General features: G+C 43.3%; 1 protein-coding gene across 1 annotated transcript in view; it reads left to right on the top strand.

Annotated features, from left to right (window-relative positions):
- ARMH3 (armadillo-like helical domain containing 3) overlaps positions 1-23,227 on the top strand; it is a 123,023-nt gene that overhangs the window by 80,913 nt on the left and 18,883 nt on the right. Inside the window, exon 24 of the mRNA XM_027672261.1 lies at positions 10,280-10,358. Coding sequence (XP_027528062.1) covers positions 10,280-10,358 — 79 coding nt within the window. The remainder of the gene's footprint in view (positions 1-10,279; positions 10,359-23,227) is intronic.

Genomic DNA, 23,227 nt, shown 5'->3' with positions numbered 1-23,227 from the left:
TATATATGGCAATTTACTCTGCAGTCACAATGCATTGACTGTGTGCTTGTTGTGGGTAACTCAGCTGATAACTTGATCAACTTCAGTAAATCACTTCCTTCTCATCATCACCCCTTAGATCATAAGAGCAGAGATCTCAATAGAGTTGATGTTTGTGAGATGTGCAGATATCGGGATGGAGGGAGCTTGGCTTTTAGGGAGACAGGTCAGATTAAGGGATTTAAACAGGGAAGATGGGTACACATGAAATACAGCAAAGGAGATGAGATGAAGCTCTCCACTGGGCAATAAACCAGGCACCCTGTCTCAGGAAAACAGAATCTTAATCAACTACAGATCCTCCTGCATTTCAGATGTGAAATAAATATCATGAAAAAGAACCATTCATCCAGCTGCAATGCTATTTGGCTCTACCTCTCCTTGGCATTGAAAACCAACTTCACCTTGTCCCAAGTGATGTGTGATGACATCTTAATTGAGGATGTGGTATTCACTCAGGGTGTGTGGGGGTGTCATCGGAGTCCATGCTTCAGTCTTGGTCCTGGATTTTGGAAGGACCTGACTTCCATCAGGCATTTTTCAACAAATGTGATTCTCATTTGCACCTGTCTGACAAGAAAATATTGTGAGGTTTGCAGCATCTTGTATTTTAGAGGATTGGACTGTAAGTAATTGGCTTTGGTCAGTAGGGTAGCTGGTAGTGTCTGAAAGGTTGATATTGTGAACTCTTTCGGATTTACATGGCTGTGCAATAGAGCCATAGCTGAATACTGGTGTAAGTTAATTAAATATCATTGTGGGACTCATCTTAATTTCCTTTGCAAAGTAAGTTTGACTGTGGCTGATTCTTGCTTAGACAGTTTTCCTTCCTCCCTCTCTCTGTGTCATTTAATATCCAGCTACTTCATGACTAGATTGCTTTATTCTAATCATTTACTCACTCAATATAGACAAATGCTGATGCTTCAGTGCCTTCCTTTCCCTCTGGGACTTCTGTTTGTGGTACAGGGTTTACTGTGGGTTGGTAGAATAAGCTTGTGTTACATGACCTAAAGAGAGAGGTTTCTGTCTTGCTGCCACAGTCTACAAACGGTGTTGAGGGCCTCATGCAACACCTGCCAACTCACACCTGACAAAATGAGGTAGTAAGAGTCATTTCCAGTGCACTCTAGATAATATGGGGTTGATGGCAAGTTTTCACTAAGTTAATTAGACTAACAGCCTACTCATTGCCTCTCTCAGAGAGATTTAAAAGGTCCCAGTGGGATGGTTTATAAACTTTTTAAGTTTCACTCTTAGCTTGATATGTTTGGAAGCTGGTGTGCACAGTGTACGGTGTTCCGCACTCGATGTGCGGAACTCGGCTTTCTGCTTTCCTTAAACATCCTGTGACTAAATACTAATGAAGATACTAAAAGTAATTTAAAATACTTCTGGTTTTGATCCTCTTTGAGGTTTTGCAATGTGTCTTGTGTTTCAGGAAGCTTGGATAGCAGCATGTAATGTGAATTATTAGTGAAGGGTAGATACTGACCCACTTATAGCGCTTGCAGAGAATAAATATTTCAAAAGTTCTTTATTTCAGGTCCTAACCAGGGAGGGTGGTCATACAAACCTATATGGTAAACCACTGTCAAATGCATGTTTCCCCCTTTTTTTCCCTTCTTAGTTTCCCCCCCCCCCACCCTCTGGATTAGTTGTTTCTTCATACATTGCTGTTTGTTTTAGAGAGCAGGTTGCCTTGTACATGGGAGTTAAAAGCAGTTGTAGTGAAGGGCTTTAGTTGGTCTTGGGCAGTGTTCTATAACCCATTTCACTGCTCTAAATCACTTGGCTACTAGAGAATATTGTGTGTTTGCATCACAGGGTGCTTAGATACTAAAAGAACTGTAGCCTATCTGGCCCCTGTGTTTTTTGCTTGTTCAGTACATCTGAAGAACTTTGGACAAAGGAATGTATATGAGGTAAGAGGACTGGGAAATATGTGCTGCAGAAAAGGTTGGTAAGGCTCTGAAATAGATACTTTCATATTAATATTATTTGTTATGGCTCTGTGCAGATATTGAGCCAGGACCACAACCCTGGGGCAGTACTTACTAAAAGTATATATTAAGGAACTTTCAAAGAAAGGCTTCTCGTTTTAAAAGTTGTCTGAATCAAAACTGGTAATGTGGCTGAGGAAGAAGCGTAGACATTGTGCCTAAAATGTGCTGGTATATCATGGTCAGCACTCACATCTTGAACATGCTAGACTGGGTTGCAGGTTTTGATGCCTGACAGCCCATGCTCAGAGGGCAGACTTCCTATCTGTGGTGTTTCTGTATTCTGTCACACAGCACCAGCTCTGTTTTTAGTTAGAGGTGAGTAGGTGTAGTTAACTGCTGCTCTCTGGAATCGAGGTGTAATGGAGGGCTGGCTTTTTAATGTTTTTACTTTGGTAAAAGTAAACTCTTGCCTCACTCTCGCCAGTACTAACTGACTGTTTCAGAGCAATGAAATGTCCCATAAAATGTCATTTGATGTCTCATAAATTACATGTTTGAGATGAGAAATGTATTTGTTATCAAGTGATAGCTTTGTTGTACAACAGTCAATTACAGATTGGCAGAAGAGCTGAAACATAGATCAGGCTGGTGCCCTGTGCTTCAATAGATATTTTTGCTCCCAATGCCTAGGCAGTATTTTCTACTTTGTCATTCATATCAGTTAAATTATCAGTGCCACTGGGACTTAAGAATTTTGATGCCTACTTATTGAGAAAAGGGAGCAGAAATAGATCTAGTTTAGTTTCCAGTGATGCACTGGTTGCATGAAAATAGGTGAGTGGACAAATAGCCTGAGTTGTAGCCTCCAGTGAGGTGGTTGTACAGCTGTCCCAAAAGAGTTAACTGCTCACCCAGGAGGATTTCCCTAGTTAATAAGCCAAATAGAAGTTGTATAAGTGTGAGGATGGAGGTATTTGGTTTGCTTGACTTAAATGTGTGGACATGATCTGTATGAAAAGAAAATCAGCATATCCTGCAAGCTGTCATGATACCAGATTAGTATCCAGCAAGTAGTGAGGTGGCAGGATGCACTGCAGAGCTTCACGGTGGTTCAGAAAGCTCTGCCTCTGCCCTTGCAGAGTGGGGCTTGGTAAGACCATGCCAAGAATTGCGAGAAGCTCAGTTGCTGTCTGCGCACTCTTTTGTCCCCTCCTTATTAAATAAATAGACCATGTATCTCTCTCTGCCATGGAGCCTGTCATGGCGATCAATAGGTTTCAGTATGGCAGAATTGAACAGGTGTAGCGGGTTTACTTCTGTGAAATTGCTGCAGTGCTGACTCGGATATTTTCTGTGAGCTGTAAAGCAAGTGCTTTTGACTAAAATATCCTTTTGTCTTGGATTCTTCCCTGCAGTTTATTATTGTGTCTGGAAGATGCCTCCCGCTGTGAGTTGTGGACTTTCAGCTTAATGTCAGTACTCATTAAATCGTAGGAGCAGAAGAAATTTAACAGACTGGAGTTAAACCACAATAGAAGAAAGAATTTAGTGCACCATTTTAGGGAGTTTGCTTGCTTTTAGTTGATGCACAGAGCTTAGGTATGGTAGGTATGTATACTTTGTAGCAAAGCTACCTGGACGTGTGTTAAAATAACCTAAACTCTCTCACCTCCTGCCACGTGGGGCTGTACATATGGAGTAACTCAATCTAATTGTTGCAGGCATGGAACAGATGGGGTTTTATTGTCTGGAGTGCTGGGAGTGCCTATGAGAGCCATGTCAGCAGGTTCCTTGCCCCAAGCAGCACTTGCTGAGACACAGCATGCTGCAGGAAGGCTAGCTTGTGGCAGGAAGTTTTACACGGGTCTCCAGCAACCATGATTGTGATGGCATGTACAAGGGAAGAGGATAGGGGATTTGTGTTTACTTGAGTCTCTGTGTTATGTATAATTTACTTGCTACCTTGTGCTTGAGCATTTTCCAACATACTACATAGTAAAACACTCTGATCTCTTATCACCTTGTTGAGTTAAAACACTTTGTGGAGGTGATTGCTCTTATTTTGATTTCATAAAGGGAGAAGCTAAGGTGTGTGAGAGGAAGAACAAACTGCTGTAGCAAATAAGGGAGAAATTGGTCACTTATTGATTCCCATTCCTGAACAATAACCACTTTATCTCAGGTCTCCTTTTTGTAGTAAAGCAGCTTTATGGAGTGTGATGAAAGACAACTATACCCTTTCCTGCTAGTCTGTTCTTAGCCTTCATCATGGTACTACAAGTTTAGTGCATGCTGAAGTATTTGTCCATCTCAGATAGTGTCAGTTTTTATTGAAGAGGGAAAGTGAACTTGGCTGCCTTTGCCGTGCATTTGACTTTATTCGGTGAAAGCTGAGGTGCATTCACTGATGCCCTGTACACTGTGCTGGCATGAGCAGATGACAGCATGAATGTCTGTAGTAAATATAAAGTCACCCTTGGTTTCCTGTGAAGGGGTAAATACCAGCCAGGTTTTGCTGCTTCTCTGTTCCACTGTAACAGGATGTAGGAAGAAGTGAACTTGTGGTGCTGCTTTTATTGTACAAGAAATGTTTGAGTATCCACAAGAATGTTTTATGCCAGGCACTGCACACTGGACCTGTGAAGTAGGTGCAAAGGCCAGGTTCATGCAGAGAATGATGGCTCAGCATTACCATCTCTACAAGAAACTTTGCAGCCTTTCTGTTCTTTCCTTAGCCTACTTTCAGCATCTCCACAGTGCTTCATTTCACTGCTCAGGACAAGAGGACAGTGTTGTCTTATGGGACTCTGGAAATGTAGCTGCTGTCAGGCAAGAGTGGGTATTAGACAGCTCATCTGCAATAACTTGATGGGGAGAGTCTGGAGGTCAGAGAAAACGTGCTGAAGAAGTGCTGCCTGCCTAAGCATAGTGATTTTGCTTTCCCTGCACATTGGATCCAGACCAGCTTATTGTGAGGTTAAGGAGGGCAAGATGCATTCCTTGCCACAGTAGATACACCTGGGCTGGAAGATGCTAGGAATTAAGGGACGGGTATCTTCATGTTGCTGGTGCATTTCTCACATCTGATATTACAATTATTGGCAAATTAAATTGAGGAATTACTTAAATCTTTCCAGTCATGACATATCGATTTTTCACAGGAGCCCTTCCCTGTCATCAGACTCTGAGTCTTCAGAATTTCTTTTACTCTGGGCCCCTCTGCAGGGTAGCACTTGTTTCTGTTTATCAAGGAGGAACTCTAGGCAGTTTTTAAAGACTATAAAAACAAGTTTTTAAATGTTACTGTCTGCAGAGCTACTGCAGCCACTGTAGAAGCAAGCCCTGTTGCAGTGAACACAGTGAGAGGAGCAGAATACAACTGACCTGGAGGTATTCCTTCTCTCACCTTAGCTCTAGGTGAGAACCACAGTGGGATTGTACCCATTTGGGGAATAAAAAACACTAACAGGGCCCAAATGGATATTCTGCTTCTCACCTTCCAATGTATGTGCGTTTGAGGGGCAAAGGGCTAGTAACAGTCACTTCAGGATTGGCCAGTTGTTGCAACCTCAAGAACAACCAAAGTAGAAACTTTCCACCAGTCACAGCTTTGCAGTTTGTAGAGGGCAGACTGCCCTGGGATCGATTTGCTGTTTCTCTGATCTTCTCTGTTCTGCAGTTTTTCACCTCTGTTTTTCTTGATCCTGTCTGCCCTTCTGTCTCCTTTTTCCTATCTCTCTACTTCTTCCTTCAGTATTCTTTATCAGTGGTTTTTTCTATCCATGGTTTATCTCTAACTGAAGTCTTTCATGATGCTTAGTAAGTAGCAGCACTGTTATGTTCTCTGTTGTTGATGCACTTTTCTGTGCTTTCCCTGTTCTCTTGCATTTGAGATCCTTAGCCCTGGGACAGAAGCTTTGCACCGTTCTGGATTGGTACAATACCTGTTACAGTGGGACCCACTTTTACTGTCTAATAACCTGATTAATACAGCTTGTACAAATAAATGATTCATTGGCACTCTTAGGTTCTTAAATCAGGATGATACACTTTTTTCCTGCAATCATTCCCTTCTTCACAAAGAATTAAATAAATGTAATAAATATGCAATAAATGCAAACTTACATAAAGGTTGTTCATCCTGAGGAATATGCAGGTTCATGGTTTCTGGCATCATGGTGTCTGGGTAGAAATTAGCTTAGTTGGTTAGAGCATGGTGATAGTAACACCAAGATTGCAGGTTTAATCCCTGCACAGGCCATTCACTTAAGAGTTTGACTCGATGATCCTGGTAGATCCCTTCCAACTCAGAATATTCTGTGATAATACTCATAAGAATAGGTAGCTTGCTTTCTGAAGAGCTGAGTGAAGAAGTAATAGGAGATGTGTGTTTTTCAGAGACCACTGGTATGGCTGGTGTGTATTTACTGGGAGATCAACATCTCTCACTGGGAGATTGAGGAATAAAGAATGTGGAGATGGCCTGTGATCTGCCTTAGAGGACGAAGCATTAACCTCAAAAAGAAAGGTCTGAGGAGCTAATTTTTTAGTTCCTGAACCTTCTGCCTATTCAGCAGAATCCTTTCTTTGTTCAGTGACAGTCTCCTCTTGCCAGTTCACTGCTGAACTGTGGGTCTGTCAGAGAAGGCAGTGTTGCTGAAGTGACATGTCTCCAGACATATCAGTCCCTGGAGAATTGTGTCCCAAAAGTGCTCTGAAATTTATATGACAAATGGCAGCCAGCCCCACCGAGGGACTTGGCAGTGTGGTAATGTCTAAATGCACACACTGTGGAAGGCTGAGGAAGGTGAGGAAGAAAGGTGAGGCGTTTAGTCTTTCAGTTGACACTTCACCATTTCCTTGCTTTACAAATGCCTTGAAGATGCTCATGCTTCATGAATATCAAACACAAGGGTTTTATCCCCCCCCCATGATCGATATGAAGATTTCAGTAGAGAGCAGTACATCACAAATCTTTTGTAAGCACTTTAACTGTTCTCTTCCCCCTCCCCAAAGACACTGGCTGATGAGGCAATCACAGTGTGAAGAGAAACCATTGCCAAGGCTCAGCTGTTTACCTGCGGGTGTGTGAACAAATGGTGGCAAAACCACTGGCCTGTTGTCCATAGAGGGGAGACTGTGCTTAAAAGTGCTGGTCTCCTGTTTTCTCCAGGATCAAGTGCCAGTGACGTGTCAGCTTTGCTAAGGGAAATTCTGGCTGTTACTCAGTTGAGTAGCCCAGGAGGCCAGTTGCCTAAAAGTATGCCTCAGAGACAAGATAGATTTTGGGAGATGGAAGAATAGCAGAGGCATATCAGAGTAGCTGATGCAGAAAGGCACCGCTGTCGCACAGCAGGTTGGACTGTGTAGCAGTGGAATTTTTCGTAGCAGATGTGTGAGGAAGAGCTGTACCATGTGCAAAGCCTGGCCTTGGTGGGTATGCTGGACAGTAAGAACCTGGCTACACAGAGCCAGGGTTGAATCCAACCTCTTCATGCTCCTCTGCCCCAGGCTGCCTGTGGGTTCAGGAAAACAGCTCTGCAGAAGATCAGGTTGGGAAGGAATTCTTTGTAGTTAAAACAAATTAAACAGCAAACTTCTTCCTCTAGTAACTGAGGAGCTCTCCGTTCACCTTTAGTGAAATGAGGAAGGAGACTTGAATTCTTTCCCTTCCTTAATGTCTGTTGATTCTTACTGCAGTGGCAGCTGGTTGGTGGTTTTACTTTCCCTGGGTGAATCCCAGCTGTGATTGCAGGTGCCGCTTCACTAGCTCAGATCCAAGCAGGGACTTGTGAGCAGGCAGCCCATGTTGAAATGCTTCACAGCAGTGGGTACAAATGAATGCTAAATCTGTTCCCTGGTAAATGTTGGAACCATGTGAGTGCACTGAACCCCTCTGAGCTGCCAAACCTTCTGTCAAGCCAGAACTTAAGTTGTTGTAAGTCTGTGCTCCCTTTTCTTTCAATAACTTGTAGTGTGTCCTGCAGGATTATAAGTATGACTCCAGCCAGGCATGAAACATGCAACTTGAAAGCCGCAGTGTTGGAGAGGCTGGGTAATGGAGAGTGTGATTGTGACTCACAGGAGCTGCTTCTCTGGTCAGATTGAAATGGGAAGAGTCTGGGCCTGTCTCTACCTGCCTGCTTGCCCTTCTCAGAGGGAAGAGTATTATGGGAAGCCTGATAGGTGCCCTGCTGAATTTGTTTTATGGATGTAACTGTCAAGGTTGGTGAGACTGCAGAAGCCCCTCTGTGCTAAGTGTGTACTGATGCTAAGGAGAAGCTGCTGGAGTGACCCTGTGCAAGGACTGCACCTGGTGTGTTGGAAAGGTGTGTGGCTGGGAATGTTTAGTTAATCTAGCGTGGCCAGCAGGTCGCGGGAGGTGATTCTGCCCCTCTGCTCCGCTCTCGTGAGGCCCCACCTGGAATATTGTGTCCAGCCTGGGGTCCTCAGCACAAGAAAGACATGGACTTATTGGAGCAAGTGCAGGGGAAGCCATGAAAGTAATCAGAGGGATGAACACTTCTCTAAAGACAGGTTGGGAGAGCTGGAGTCATTCAGCTGAAGAGTAGGCTCTGGGGAGACCTTAGTGTAGCCTTTCAGTACTTAAAGGAGACTTATAAGAAAGCTGAGGGAAAACTATTTAGCAGAACTTGTTGTGACAGGACAAGGGATGATGGTTTTAAACTAACAGGGTTGATTTAGATTATATATATGAGGAAGAAGTTTTAAACAATGAGGCTGGTGAGGCATTGCAACAGATTGCCTAGAGAGGTGGTGGATGCACCATCTCCGGAGACATTCAAGGTCAGGTTGGACAGGGCCCTGATCAGTCTGATCTTGTTGAAGATGTCTCTGCTCGTTGCAGGGGGGTTGGACTAGGTGGCCTTTAAAGGTCCCTCTACAACTTAAACCATGCTATGTCTATGATCTGCAAATTCTGTTTGGGGGATGGGGGTTTAGTTGTTTCGGTTTTTTTTTCTTTTTTGCTCCCACTCCTTGCCCCTTCCACACTGTTTTTCTTTATCTGTGTACTTAAAGAAGTAAGGATGCTTCCAGGCAGGTTTTCTATCCATGGGCTCTGATTGGCACCTCTGAATACCACTTATTCCTAGACTGGTGCACAAGCTCTTAGCTGTGATGAGGTCTGGAGACAGCAGCTGAAAGCCCTTCTGCAGGGGGAGGTGTGGGGAGGAGGGAATCCATTAGAGTATAAAAGAGAGAGATGGAGTGAATTTTCATGCTGATGAATATGAGAGTGGAAGCCCTGACTGCTGCTGCAGTGTAATCTGGCTGAGCAAGTGTTCTCCAGGCACAGTCAGCACACATCTGTGCCGAGCACTGACATGGCCTGTTCCCATGATGAGCATTTACCTCAGCAGTGGGTCTCATGAGTAATATCCCAACTAGAGCAGTTGCAAACTCTATCCCAGGGAGTCTTTTCTGTCTTGCCATTTGTCTGCTCAGCTGCACCTGACGAGCAGAGGGGAGGCTGAGGATATAACCACCAAACTGCAGCTGGATTTTTTTCCCCAATTGTTTTTTTACTTTCAATTTTAGATTTCTTACATCTGCCTCTAGATCTACCTAGAAGGGAAGGGGAGTATGTTGGTGCAGGTACTGAGAGAAATGAGGCAGAGAAGCAGAAGTGACCAGCATTTGCTGCTGTGTTTGGGATGCTGACATAAGTTATCTCTAACAATCTAAACTGGGGCTGAGCACTAAAGTCATTATGGTAAGAAGTCAAAGTGTAGTGGCTTTAGTGATGAATGACTCCAAGTAAGAGCCAGCTACAGCATTTTAAACGTAGTGGAAATCCAAAGCAGTAAACCATCAGCTTCATCATATCAGGCAACAAAGTTCCGCAGAGCAAAATATTGAGCAGTACTGATTTTGGAAGGGATGAGGAGCTGCAGTTCCTGAGCAGGATGGGGCAGTGATAGCCATGTTTCCCGTGTTCCAGTGGGGAGACAGCACAATTTGCATCCTGTTCCCAGCAAGGCAGCAATTCCCTCTTTCAGAGCAGCAAGGACAGCCCAGCATCTGCTGGGACAGATGCATCCATGTGTAGGGCAGTGCCTGTGCTTGTGATTTCCAGCCAGCCTGTGTCTGACTCTGCACTGGCCTTGGCAGAGAGTGTGCCTTCAGCAGAGTAAGCAACACGGTGTAGTGAGGGAAGAACCACTTCTTGCAGGACCGTGGTTCCACGTGCACCTACTCAAACTGGCAGGGAATTTCCGCTACATCCCTAAGCTGTTCCTGAGACCTCTGAAAATTTCCCTCCTTTGTTTCAGAGCCATCATCAATCACTTCAACCCGAAGATCGAGTCTTACGCTGCAGTGAATCACATATCACAGCTCTCCGAGGATCAGGTAAGCCAGGCGTGTGATGACCTTTGGTCATGTTGACCTCTGGAAGGAATATGGGTGTTTAGGACTACCTTGTGCTCGCTGGGATTGATGATGTGGCAGCAGTATGAGGGGTGGAAGTGAAACTCTCATGTTCCTTGTTCAGATGTGGGTGAAAGAAAAGCAAGGCTTGCTTTAGCAGTTTTACCATCAGATGCAGAGATTTTGGTCCTGCAAATGCAGAAAGATGGGTATGAACAAGGAAAATATGCAGCATTTACAGCAAGTGTGGTTGGAGACTGAGGATGCTGGCATTTAGAATGGGACAGGAAATTTTTAGCAGCAAATTTAGAAGTGTAGTCATTGGGGAACTGTTGGGCATAGCTTGATTTTTTTTTAATTATTTTTTTTTAATTTTTTTTTTTTTAGTGATATCAGGGAGCTCTGGCAACAGTTGGTGGAAATTTTCTTGGGTAATTGTGTTCAGTTGGTTTAGATTTTGAAAAGAGAAGGTTTTTCATGAAGAGGGTGGTAGGGCTAGGTTTCCCTTCCTTAATTTGGCCTGATTTGGTCTCTTAGTGTCCTGCTTGTATTGCATTAATGTATAAATGTGGCTTTTTGAAAGTAGGTACTGTGTATGATCTCGGGAAGAGCTGGCCTATTTCCCAAAATAAAATATTGGGATTATGCATTAATCATTCTTGGAGAGGTAAATGACTCTGCGGGAGCAGGTGGTGGACAAAATGCAGAGCTGCCATGTGAGCTGGGGGAATCATTCCAGACACAGCTGCGTCAACACTTCTGGACTTTCTGGAGAAGAAATTGTGTATGCAGTTTAGGACAGGCTTCATTGGAGTCACCTTGGATTGCTCCTTCTACTGGATCCCATACTTGTGCTTGTTAAAAGATCTTGACTGTAACCTGCTCTGCAATTAATTTCTCTTTCTGTCTGTGATATTTTTACTATTTCTTGATTACTCCCACTAACCTTTTCATTTATTAACCTACTTGATCTGTAGTATGCAACACCCCAAAAACTTGGGCTGAATGCTGTGCTGGTGCAGTGGGGGGAAAAAAGGTGGACCTTACTGCTTTTTATTCTCTTCCTGGTATAGCTGTATAGAAGAACACGGGTTTTAATTTACTCAATTTTCCTTATTGTTCTGCCTCTGAGAGTCACTGTATCCACAGCTATGCTTTGTGATAGTTCATGTTATCAATCCTCATTCATTGATGATACACTGATTGCATCAACCCAGGCCCCTTAAAAAAGAAAAGCCTTTGATAGCCCAATTTAAAACTGGAGGCTTGGATAGAGGGGAATTTTGCATAGTCTTTGAGTTAGTCTGAGAAAGGAAATGAGCTTTTCACTGTCAGCTCTGTGTAGTATTCATCCCCCAGCAGTTCAGGGAGGTCAGGTTAAATCCTTTCTTCCTTGTGTGTTATTCTTTAAATAAAGTCTCTAGCAGCAGGGAGATAATGAAATCAGCGCTGATGCGTAGAGCATTTTGAGGAAGATGATTAGGAAGTTGAAAGACAGACAGATTTTTCTTTTTTCTTTTCTCCCTCCATGCTTTCTCTCAACATAGGGAGAACATCAAACAAAGTAAAGCAATAATAGGCCCTGGTGAACTGCAGAGAAATAAGGGAGATGTCACTGTGGTGAGGGACTGTGTGGTCTCAGTGAGGGTGTTTAATCAGTGCTCTGCAATTCACTGCACAAAGAGGAGAGGGATGGAGACTTCTTGCCTCCACTTTTAATTATGCCAGTGAGCTCAGATCTGTGTGCTGGACTGTGGTTTCCCCTCTGTCAGTAGCTGTCCCACCTGGTATGTTAATGGTAGATGGCCCAGATCAAGCTCAGGGTCTGGCTTTTGTGGAGTAACAGAATTTGTTGTTTTCGTTGTGTTAGCTGTTCAGTGTATGTGGAGGGGGATTTACGGGGGATCAAGCTTGCCTTTTGGCTGCTGCAGTCTCTTTACTTTTTTGTTTTTTCTTCCAGCTATATCTTTTGCTTTTACTTGTGTATTCACTTAATTCACCATCTCTCTGCTGTCCATAAATATTTTCTGCACAGAATCCACCATCTTTTATAGCCCTGGTTTTTGAAGTGTACCACACTGAAATATTTAATGCTGACATTGAGCTTGTGTGTCCACACATAGATACTACATTTGTAACTGGTTATTCTTTCCTTTGAGTTATTCCAATAGTTTCAGGAGACTGGTATTTCTTTATTGGAAACATTTATTTTTACAATTTTCAAGATCAAACTTTTCTTTTAATGAGGATTTCCTTCTCAGATACTAGTCTTTGACCAGATTCTCATATGGCTGCTTATACTCCTCTGTGGTGTCTGAGAATATCCTGTTAATCGGGAAGGTGTGGCTTTGACATAGCTCTCTCTGAAGGGGAATTTCCAACTGCTCTAATTTGTGTCCGATTCACTTGAACCCAAGTTCTGATGCCCTGTTCATGCGAGTTAGATTATTTTTTTATTTATTTTTGTATTTTTAATATCCTTAAAAAAATCTGAGTAATCAGCTGAAAGAGATTTTGCTCTGTCTTTTTCTTTTCCTAATCCTATTGAAGCCTTTATTACCTTGTTAATCACTAATGTCCATTTATTACCATTCTAAGTCTGTCATTTCAGTCCTTTCTCCTTTTTTTATTTACAAGCATTAATTTTAACAATATTACGTGCTGAGGGGATTTGTAAGTCCTTGAAAATGATGGACATGGGATTGTTTTAAGCATAGAATGTTAATACCACAGTACCTCCTCAGCCCTAAAGATCTCCAGGAACCATAGTTTGAATATACAGATCTCTGCTCTAGACAGGTATATTTGTAAGACTTCATGGTACTGCTTTGCTGGCTGTTGTGGGGTTTATCCAATATTCAGATCAGAAATACTGGGAAGGGATGTTTTTTGTTTCATATTCTCTTGAGCGAAGAGTGGGAGATTCCCAGAGGCAAGCAAATGCCAGGGATTTGATGATGAGCCACTTCAGTCTATCAACACCATGGCATCCTTGTCAGTGCAGTTCTGCAAAGCATCTACTTGCCAAGGCAAACTCAGAATCCTTCCTAGTCATTAGCAGTTTTACAGACCTTGCTGTAGTTCCTCACCATGAAACTGGGAATTATCTTAGCCAGTTATTGGCACCTTCCATCACTTGCTCTTTGTTAAACCTGACTTTAGTGTGAGTTTGTGGTTTTGTGGTATTCTCCCTCTCAACACATTTGGCTCCTGCCTGCCCATCTTTTAAGGTATCAAAGGATGCTGCATAGTCAAAAAGGGAGGCTTGGCCATTACATTTCCCAGTGTAGTTTTGGCTCTTCCATGAAAGTGATTATTACCATGTCTTCAAAGAGATTTTGGTCCCTTCTTGTGTCAAACGGCAAAATAGCCTTTTATGAAATGAATTCATGGGCTTATCTGTACTTTCTAGATGACTGGACTGCCTTCTACTTAATGCATTAGAGGCAGTAGACTTTCTCTGTGCCATATATGATCTGAGAAGCTCCCAACATGTTTTCTAGCAGAAGCAGTTGTAGAGAACAGGGTCAAAGCAGTGAGGAAACAGCAACATGAGAGGGCAAATGCAGACAAACAGAAAGGAAAACACAGCATGAATGATCTGGATGAGGTCTCACGTCTGCCTTTTCTGGATGTGAAAGAGCAGCTGTTTGTAGGAAGGCAGCTCTCTGCCTGATCGCAATGTAGTGCAATCTTCAAGAGAGGGTAAAGTGAGAGGAACCCAATAATTTTGGTGAAATCTGCTCTGAGCAGGAATGTCTTGTGGTGCCTTGCATGCCAAGCAAGTGTTTTACCAGTTACAAAATTGCTCACTAAGGTCTCATTTTCTTGTTGGCACTTTTTCTCTCAATGATTTCCTCTCTAAGGGTCTTAAAATTGAGATGGCAGACATGTGGGACTGATGATGTTTGCTAGTCAATAACATTTATGTGCTTTTTCTAATAGAAGCCCCTCTTTCTTCCCAGCTACAGTGGGGACATTATGCCACCTCCAAAACAGAGGTAAAGTTCACTGTGAGAGACTGCTGTGAACACCTGTTTTCTGTCTGATAACTGCAGATGGAAAGTGCTGGGAGCCAGAACAGATTGTGATGGAAAAACAGGACAACTGAATCACTTTTGAAATTGTGACAAATGAATGTAATACTTAGGTTGTTTCACACTGTGACACCTTTATAACTCAGGTAGAATCATAGAATTGTTTTAGGTCAGAAAAGACCTTTAAAATCATCAAGTCCAATCATTAACCCAGCATTGCCAGTAGCTGCAATCCAGTTTGGTCAGGCAATCTCACAAAGCCATTTCCCTTTCACTGGTCATACCTCAATTGTTGAATGGTCTCCATGCCGCCCCAATCCTCATGGCCTTCTGTTACCTGGTGGGGCTTCGAGGGACTAACCTGAAGCGCAGCTCAGGGTCTGTCCACAAGTGACTTGCACAGAAAGACACAAAAGGGTGTAGTTGGTTTTGATGTCCTCAAGTGTTTTAATTCTGAGCCATTAATGCCATGATTTATTCAACTTGTTCTATTTTCCCTAACTAGCAGCAAAACCACTGGCAGATACCAAATGCTTTATCTTTTTCAAGCACTGCTGGCAGTGGTGTTAAGAGTTAAAAGCCTCTTGGCATGTGCATGTTTGATATTTCTAAAATGCCGAGTACCATCAGTGCTATATACTACTACAATAAATCCCCCTAATCTCTTACATTAGTATAACGTGTTGTGAGAGCTCCAGAAATACTTTAAAATGGTTTTGGCTACTTCACTTCTGAAATGCAGTGAGCTTTGGGGTTGAAAGTCTCAAGCCTGCTAGTGCCCTGTTGCACACAGTAGTGGGAATGTGAAACTCAAACAAAGGGATCACCAAGGCAAGGCCTTAATTTAAAGTCAGCGCATCTTTGCAAATGAGGCAGGGATGTTGGCTTTCATGGTCTCATTACAGACACCTACTCATGACTAATGGCTTGAAACAGATTTTATTGCTTAAATAGAAAGAGCTGAGCTGCACCAGGTGAAACTGGAAAGGATCTATATAAAAAGTCTTCTGGAGTTGGCAAATTGCTGGTTTGCTTAGCTTATGGGGGTTTTCTCTGGTTTAGATATCTTCCTCTTTTTTTTTCTTTTTGTTTTATCAGAGAAATATCCCTGCAATTTACTAAATGCCTCAGACTGCGTTGTGCAGTGTGCCAGACTGAATGGGTCTGAGCAGGCTTCAAGGTCTGATCAGCTTTGCAGCAAGGAGATTTGAAGCTGGAGGTGAGCTTTGGAGCAGTGACTTTGTGCTGTGTAGTGCCTTTTATTAACATGCAGAATACAATAAACTGTGCGTCACTGGAGGAGGGGGAACAACTGTGGCAGGCCCTTAGAGGGACAAAAGAAGGACTTTGATTTTAAAAACAGCTACTGCTGGAGAGATACAACCCTATTCCTGTTTCAATCCCAGAAACTCCAATAAGAAATGGGAGAAACCCTTCAGTTCCCTTCCTTCAGGCTTGACACAAAGGTTCCCCAGCATCCTGCCCATTACCCTGGGTTGCACTTAGCTGCTCTGTGGCTCTTGGAGGCAAAGTTACCCTGAAACACCTCAGTTGCTCCCAGAGCAGAGGAGTCTTTCCACCCTTTGTGCAGTGCAAACGCTGAGGCATGTCTTGCTTCCACCACTTCTGCGAGCTGTCCTCTTGGGCAGATTAGGGACTGCCTTGAAGTACAAACTGGTAACAAAATAAGTCCATTAAACTTCAACTTCAGTTCCTATGGCTGTTTTCACATCCTTGCTTGGCTGTTGCCAGTATCACAGGGACTGATAAAGGCCTGAAGACTGCTGTAGTGCAGGTGACCACTGAATGCTGGGGACTTGGTTTGGAAGAGCTGCCTTCTGGAGCTGCTACTGGCTGCTGGCTGCAACTGGGTAAAGTCTCCTGGAGCAAGATAAGTTTCTATGCTGGGGCTGCAGAAGCAACACTTGGGGTATGAGTTATGACCCTAGCCTGATTTCACAGCTGGGAGTGTGCTGAGCAAGAGCCATAGGTTTAACTTTGTAATAAGCTCCCAGTCCATACTGTGGAAACAAGCTGATGTTGCTCTAGTTCCTAGTGTTTGTCCTCCTCCCCAGTGAGTGTGTTTCAGAAGACACTTCTGAGATGTCTGGCAGGTTTGCTTTTTATGTGGTACTTGACTAATCCTAGAAAAGAGGCTGTGGGTAGCTAGAGGAAGGGGCTAAAGGCTGGGATCTGAACTGGCTGTCACTGTGCTGCCTTGAGCAAACCTTGAGCCCCTGTGTCCTCCTGAGTGAGAGGGCAGCCAGTGAGGAGCCCTTGGGGAGCCAGGCAGCATTTGAAGTGCTGTGTGATCTGCTGGAGAAGGCTCCTGTGGAAGTGCAAAGCAGTGTTACAGATTCCTGTCACTGCTAAGCACTTGTATAGGGCAGGGAAAGCTCCACAGAGGATTGCAACAGAATGATCAAAACAGTCTGCATTTATAAAGATTAAATTACAACTTTGCACATCTGCGATTAAAGCAGGAGCTGTCAACGGCTGGCTTGTGTGAACACACAATTCAATTTGCATTTCGTAAAACTTCAGATTGAGAAGGTTTTTTAATCCCTTGTGAAACAGGAACAGACGCTGGCTGTTGCCATAATGCATATAGATACCGTGCAAACTTCTTTGGTCATTCTCTGTAAAGCTGGATTTATAGAACTACACTTTGTTGCTCTAGGCCTGAGCTCCACCCTAAGCTTCCTTACACTCAGTCATCTCTCTGCTCGGGAGTCCTAAAGGCAGACAGGCTGCAGCCTGCTGTGCCAGCTACAGACAGCGATGTGGCTGTGAGAAACCACTCCTCTAACAAAAGGGGGACAGGCTTTGCAGTGACTGTCAGCCCTGCTCATTCTGGGGCTTCTTTAGGCTAAAACTTCTGCCTTCAGAGACTGCTACTCTTCCTTCTCTCTAGTAGTATCCTGCTGTAACAGATGATATTTTTCTGCCTTCCTTCTCTGGATCCTCTAACTGGAGCTGCAGCTGTTTCCCAAAAGTGACAAATTGGGTCATTGCTCTGATTTCTAAGTGGGAAACAAATGGAGCTTTGTGGTCTCCATCCCTCCCAGAGCAGGGGAGTAAATGCTGCTGAGCCAAAAGGTGCCACACCTGAGCAGAGCTCCACTCAGCTGGAAGATTAGTTTTTCTGGCTCTCTGACATTTGGCATTTGTATGTTAAGACATTAAGTTCAAATTTATCGTCCACAGTAGGGACCCCAAAGGCAAACCTTTTAATAGTGGAGAAGGCAGCATCCCTGATGTGTCTTCTTGATCCTCTTTCTGTCTTCATGGGAGATCTGAGGCAGGCAGTGGGATTGCTCAAGGAGCTGTCGCTCAAGGACAGCAAGCTTGGGGGATGGATGCCCAGAGAGATGGAACTGGGGAAGGTGGTTCTGCATCAGCCAAGTGCCAGAGGCTGTAAATCAATTCCACTGCCTCAGTGAGAGGGTGCTTGGGTTCCCCCATGGCTCAGTTAAGGCACAAATAAGCTCCTGGGGAGCTAAGTATTGCTAGCAGCACATGCTGTTTGAGCAGCAGCGTCTGCCTCATATCTGGCAGAAGGATATTAGTTCATAGCCCTGTGTTTGCTTTCACGTGAATACCTGTTTGGAGGAGTTCCTATTTCACTTTTTCCAATTCATGGATTTATGTTTTCCACCAATAAGCACTTCACAGCAGGAATTTCTGACAGGGAAAATGTTTTCTGGCCTCCCAGACAAGAAAATGGTAAATTGTCCTGGAGCATTGTCTGACAGTACCTGGGATTTCTGGAAAAAGCTGATGGGACCCAGAAACCATCACTTGCGTCAGTGTTAAATGGTGTGTCACAGTCGTATCAGTGTTAGTTTAAACTTAGAAGCTTTTCTTTTCCATGAAAACAGATGTTCGTCAGGATAACCTCTGGCAGTAAGAGGACGTATATGGAAAATCTGCTGGTGTATCCTGAACATTTGGAGTATGGGGTGATTTCTTGCATACTGTCACCTAATAACATTGTTTCCAGTGACCCCTGCCATATGCTTTAGCCTCCTACTTGGAAACTTTGCCAATAAGTGTCACTGTGTGCAGAACCCTGCTAATGAAATATTGTGCCGAAGGCTTATTTGTGTACAAACCCCATCGTGGTTTCCCAAGTGTATTTCCCTCAGCAGCTGTAATTCAGCAGATTGCATTTGGTTTTGAGTTGGATGTAAAAACATACACAGAATGCAGTTAAAATCTTACTGTAAGGCTTCCTGACTTCCCAGAAAATGCTGGGTTGGGGTCCCATGTAAAAGCTACAGAGGTGGAGAAGTTCTTAGGAGTGCTTCTCCCACTTGCAATGGCATGACAAAGCTCCCGTCCATTAATGGACTGATGACATTCTGATGTCACTCTGAGACAGTGACAGCTGCTTGCAGTGAAATTTAATGATGGGGAGAGACAAGGCATCATTCTGGCAACAAGATGCATCAGGCATCTGGCTAGCTAACTCTTCTTGGGGTGCTTTGGCTTTAGGGAGGTCTCTGATACCTTTTGCAGAGCAAACTGAGCTGCCCTGGAGCTCCATGAGTGTATTTAACACAATGGAAAGCCGGAAATAACAGTATTATGGTGATACTGTGAAAACTTGTTTCTCTGGGCATAGCTATCAACTCCCCCCTGGTTATATTTCTTCTGCACATTGTGAATCAAACCATTGCTCTTCCTGCAAGTAAGACACCAATCTTTTCATTTAAGTATTGCATTGTCCTTTGCAGCCTTCTCCTAGTTCAGTGATAATTAATGTTCCAAACCCAGGATGAATCAATCCATATGTGAATCCGGAGGTCAAACAGAGCCTGCCCTGAGATGTCTCTCATTCTGTCAGCAGTTCTCTTTCCAAATGTATAAAAGAAGAGTTTGCTTAGCTGGCTAATGACTGCATCTTCCTTTCCAGTACTCTTCTGCTCTAGAAATACATATACCCCTCTCCAAACCTAGATACTAGCATTTGCTCAACTGTGTCATATTGATGATTTGCTGGAGTCAGGCATCTGTCCATCCATCTTGCAGGAAACATTAGCTGTTTCTGTCACCCCAAGGTTTATCAGTGATTTTGTACAACAGGATATAATACAGAACAAGGATCTAGATGGAGCTTCACATGACTGTATCTGCAGGTATTTTTGTCCCTTTCATTTCTTCAAAAAGATAGCTGTGAGCTACGGTATAGGCTTTTTAAGGCTGTGTTTTGTTGGCAGTAAGTGCTCTCTTTGTTGAACATCTTGAAACACTGGAACAGGAACAATCTTCCAGCTGATGAAAACAGAAATGTGGATTTTTGAGGATAGGCATGCTGGAGCTTGGACTTTCTGATTGTCTCCTTTGTTTTTTTGCATCCAGTCTGGTTTGCTGGGAATTTTCTACCCTGTCGTTAATGCTCCTGAAAGCCAGTGACTTGATGGATGCATTTCACTACAGAGTCTTAATTCTCACCTCAGCTATAAAGATTTGATTTTCTATTTTAAGTGATGGACCTATTTAATTACAGTACCACCTACAAGTCGCTTTATAGGCATAGAAAGGAAAGTTAGATCTGTTGCTGGGCTAAACTCCTCAGAAGAATAAAAGGAAAGCTGCTGTAATGCCTCATCTCAGCCTCTTTGCAGACACCTGAGCATGACACACTTTTTGCAGGGGAAAATATTAACGTGATCTGAACTTAATTTCTCTGGCTGATGACAGTTTCCCATATCATCCAGTTTTTGCTGAGCTTTCCACCCTCACTAGTGCCCAGAGGGATAATATTCCAGGACTGCTTGAGTTCTAAAGTGCTTCTGTTGCTATTTAGTGTGTTGATGCTTCTGAACTGGGACAGAGTGGTACTCGGGCTGGGCAATTAATGTCATACCAAACGTTTTAGCATAAAGAAGTTGGTCACTGACCACTCCTGTCCCAATTGCTCATCAGGAAGTCAGTTGTTAACTTGTGGTCTTGTCAGCTGCATTATTAGCTTAAGGCATAGCCTGGTCCCTCATCCTCACCCTGCAACCCTTCAGTTGAGTGAAGCATAATTTGAAGATGGAGGTAACTGTTCTGTTGTGAGACATGGATTGAAGCTGCCATGCTTTTCATACACAAGATCATAACTCAGTGTAACCTCAGCTTACCTATGTCAGGGAGAGCTTTTTCTGAGATGAGCTTGGAAGAGGTTAGGTTAAGATGCTTGAAGAAAAATGGACAATTTGTTTGATCTTGATCTTTGTTTTAGAAAAGAATGATGCAAAAATCTCAGAAGTCAAATCTGGAGAGTAGGAGGTTTTTATTTTGATAGAATTCCTCTTTAAAAAGGGGGTGAAAAAATCCCCTACTGGTGCTCTCCCAAACCCCCTTACTTTCCAGTGCTCAATAGGGATGTGGTTTAAAAGGTTAGTCTAGACTCTGGACCGTTAAACCCATTTCTGGTCATCTTACATAGTTGTACCTGGGTGCTCTCAGGCCACTGCAGCATCTTCTGCCCTGCTGCTTGTTACTAAGTCAAGAACAGATGCTCAAGAAATATCTACCGAATATTTAAGACAGCTCTCCTCTGTCACGTGCTCTTGGAAGAGGCGATCAGATGGTTCTGATGCAAGGGTGCCCCTCCCTGGCAGAGGCTTTAATGCCTGCTAGGGCAGGGGCAAGTGGCATCTCAGATCACAGGCTTCTCTTGTTCTGTATGGCTCCTGCTGTGTGTTCCCTTCTCTCTGGATACTGAATTGTTGATCTGGCACAGTATTTGACTTGAGTTTTTTCCCTGCCCTTGTTTTTTCTGTGGGTGGCTGTGTGCCATCACGCTGCTGACAGCACACGCATTTGAGAGGATTCCTTTACATGTGCCTCTTCTGGCATTTTACAATTCTGTCTCTTTCAACATGTGATAACAGACTATAAAGTAGGTCACTTTATTTCTTTTCTGCTTTTCTTAGTTCTGCAGTTCTTGTGATATTTGAATTCTTTCTGTTATCAGTTTTGGAGACTCGTGACTGGGAGAGTTCAGTAGGCTTCTAAAACCTTGGTAGTCATCTTGGGATTGGGCCTTAATAGGACACTAGGGACATCTTTCTTTGTAGCCTTTTTGTGCCTTGGGTAGCCTGTTAATTGGTGCCCTTGACATGTTTTAGAGAGGTGAGAAGGAAGAAAGATGAACCTTTCCTAATGCACAACCATCGCTTGCTGCTGTGTTGCATCCTATGGCTGCTGCCAGCCCTTCCCTGGTGTCCTTTCTAAGTTGATTATAGCTGGCAGTTGTTGTCTAGAAGCAGTAAACCAAGTGAACAGCTCTACTTATTGCAATTTGTGAAAATACACCAAATAAAAGCTCTAGGCACAGTCACAAGTCAGTCCTTAAAAAGGCATATGGAAGAAATTTAGTCTTTTCTGACTCAGGCCAGTTCAGGCTACAACAAACCTTTAAAGTGCCTGAATTTTTCAATCTGCAGACTTGTTTCTGGATTTTATTCATACAGTCCAAAGTGGTAGAAGTGTTGGGGTTAAATTGTAGCACCATTTCACTGAAACTCCCTTATGTGAATGATTCTCAGAACTGTAAGATCAGAGTCTCTACAGAGTAAGCAGAAGTGTATCCCACTTCAGCTTCTGCTGGGTTTCTCAGCAGGATAAGTGTGGTAGCAATTGTGTTAACCCCAGGTGAGAGTGGACCCCTGTGGTTTACCCCACCTTAAAGGTGTGTTACTATGTGTCAAATGCAGGCAAATATTTTGTAGAGCTTCTCTGAAATGTGAGACTTGAGTTGATGCACAGAGACCTGGTCCAAAGCTTCCACCCAAGCTGCTTTCTAGTGCTGTTGAATTCCTGAGGGGGCTGCTGAGCTGATATGCCTGGTTAGTTAGGAAAAGCCAAGGAGAAATTGAACTTGTGTGTATTAGTACAAGGTGCAGTTTCTTAAAAAATTAGCTAAGCAAGCATGAAATCCTCTTTAAAGATAGTCAAAAATTCAGATGTGAGAGTAATACCAAGAGGGCAATGCAGCAGCATTTTGGGAAGAGTTTAAGATTCCCATTTAAACAAAAATAGTTGTGCAAATAAAACTACCAGCCAATGCAGTACAAATTAGTGGTTTTAAAATCTGGAGAAAAAGCTGCTGAGTTATTAATCCCTGAACTGAAGCCCTTAAGTCCTTTTAGTGAGTGACTTCTGCTTGTCATCTAATCCCTTTGCATCATAGAAAACAGACCTGGAGTTGTTCTCTGTGGTGCAGGAAGAGGAAATTTAGCCAGTGAGCTAAATAAATAAATGGATTAACTGGCACCCATAAGGAACTGTGTATGCACTGTGTCTAATTGCTTTCTTTATATTGTCATCCTGAAACTTGTTGGAAGACATGGGTTTGTGGGTTGCACATGCAAAAATATGCTAAAACCCCCACCTCACCAAGGCTTTGAACCTTCAGCTTCAAAGATCATTTGTGGATCGCCTCATATTGCTTTGGACAGCCTCTAATGGGGACGTTGCTCGGCCAAGCTGAATTTATGCAGTGAAAATTCAAGCTGAAATTGAACACATCTCAGAATCACGGAGTAAATCAAATCTCATTTCCTTGCTTGCAGACAGCGTGGGCTGTGTGGACTTTCTCCCTCCTCCTCGTCCTTTTCATTAATTTTTATTCTACCAGGTCAGAACTACCTTTTTCTTATGAGAAATACTGAGTGACTTCACTGAGCTTATTCAAAAACCCATCAGAGCTAATAGTTTTGAAAACGTTTGATGTCCAAGAGGCACTTGGGAGCACTAAATCCTCACAGAGGGATTTTTAGGTTGTGGAACAATGGTGTCCTCCAAGCACTGCAGAAA

This window comes from Neopelma chrysocephalum, unplaced genomic scaffold, assembly GCF_003984885.1.
Source record: "Neopelma chrysocephalum unplaced genomic scaffold, ASM398488v2 Primary Assembly neopelma1_97390, whole genome shotgun sequence".
Classification (NCBI taxonomy): domain Eukaryota; kingdom Metazoa; phylum Chordata; class Aves; order Passeriformes; family Pipridae; genus Neopelma; species Neopelma chrysocephalum.
This window is presented reverse-complemented; position numbering and strand designations above follow the sequence as displayed.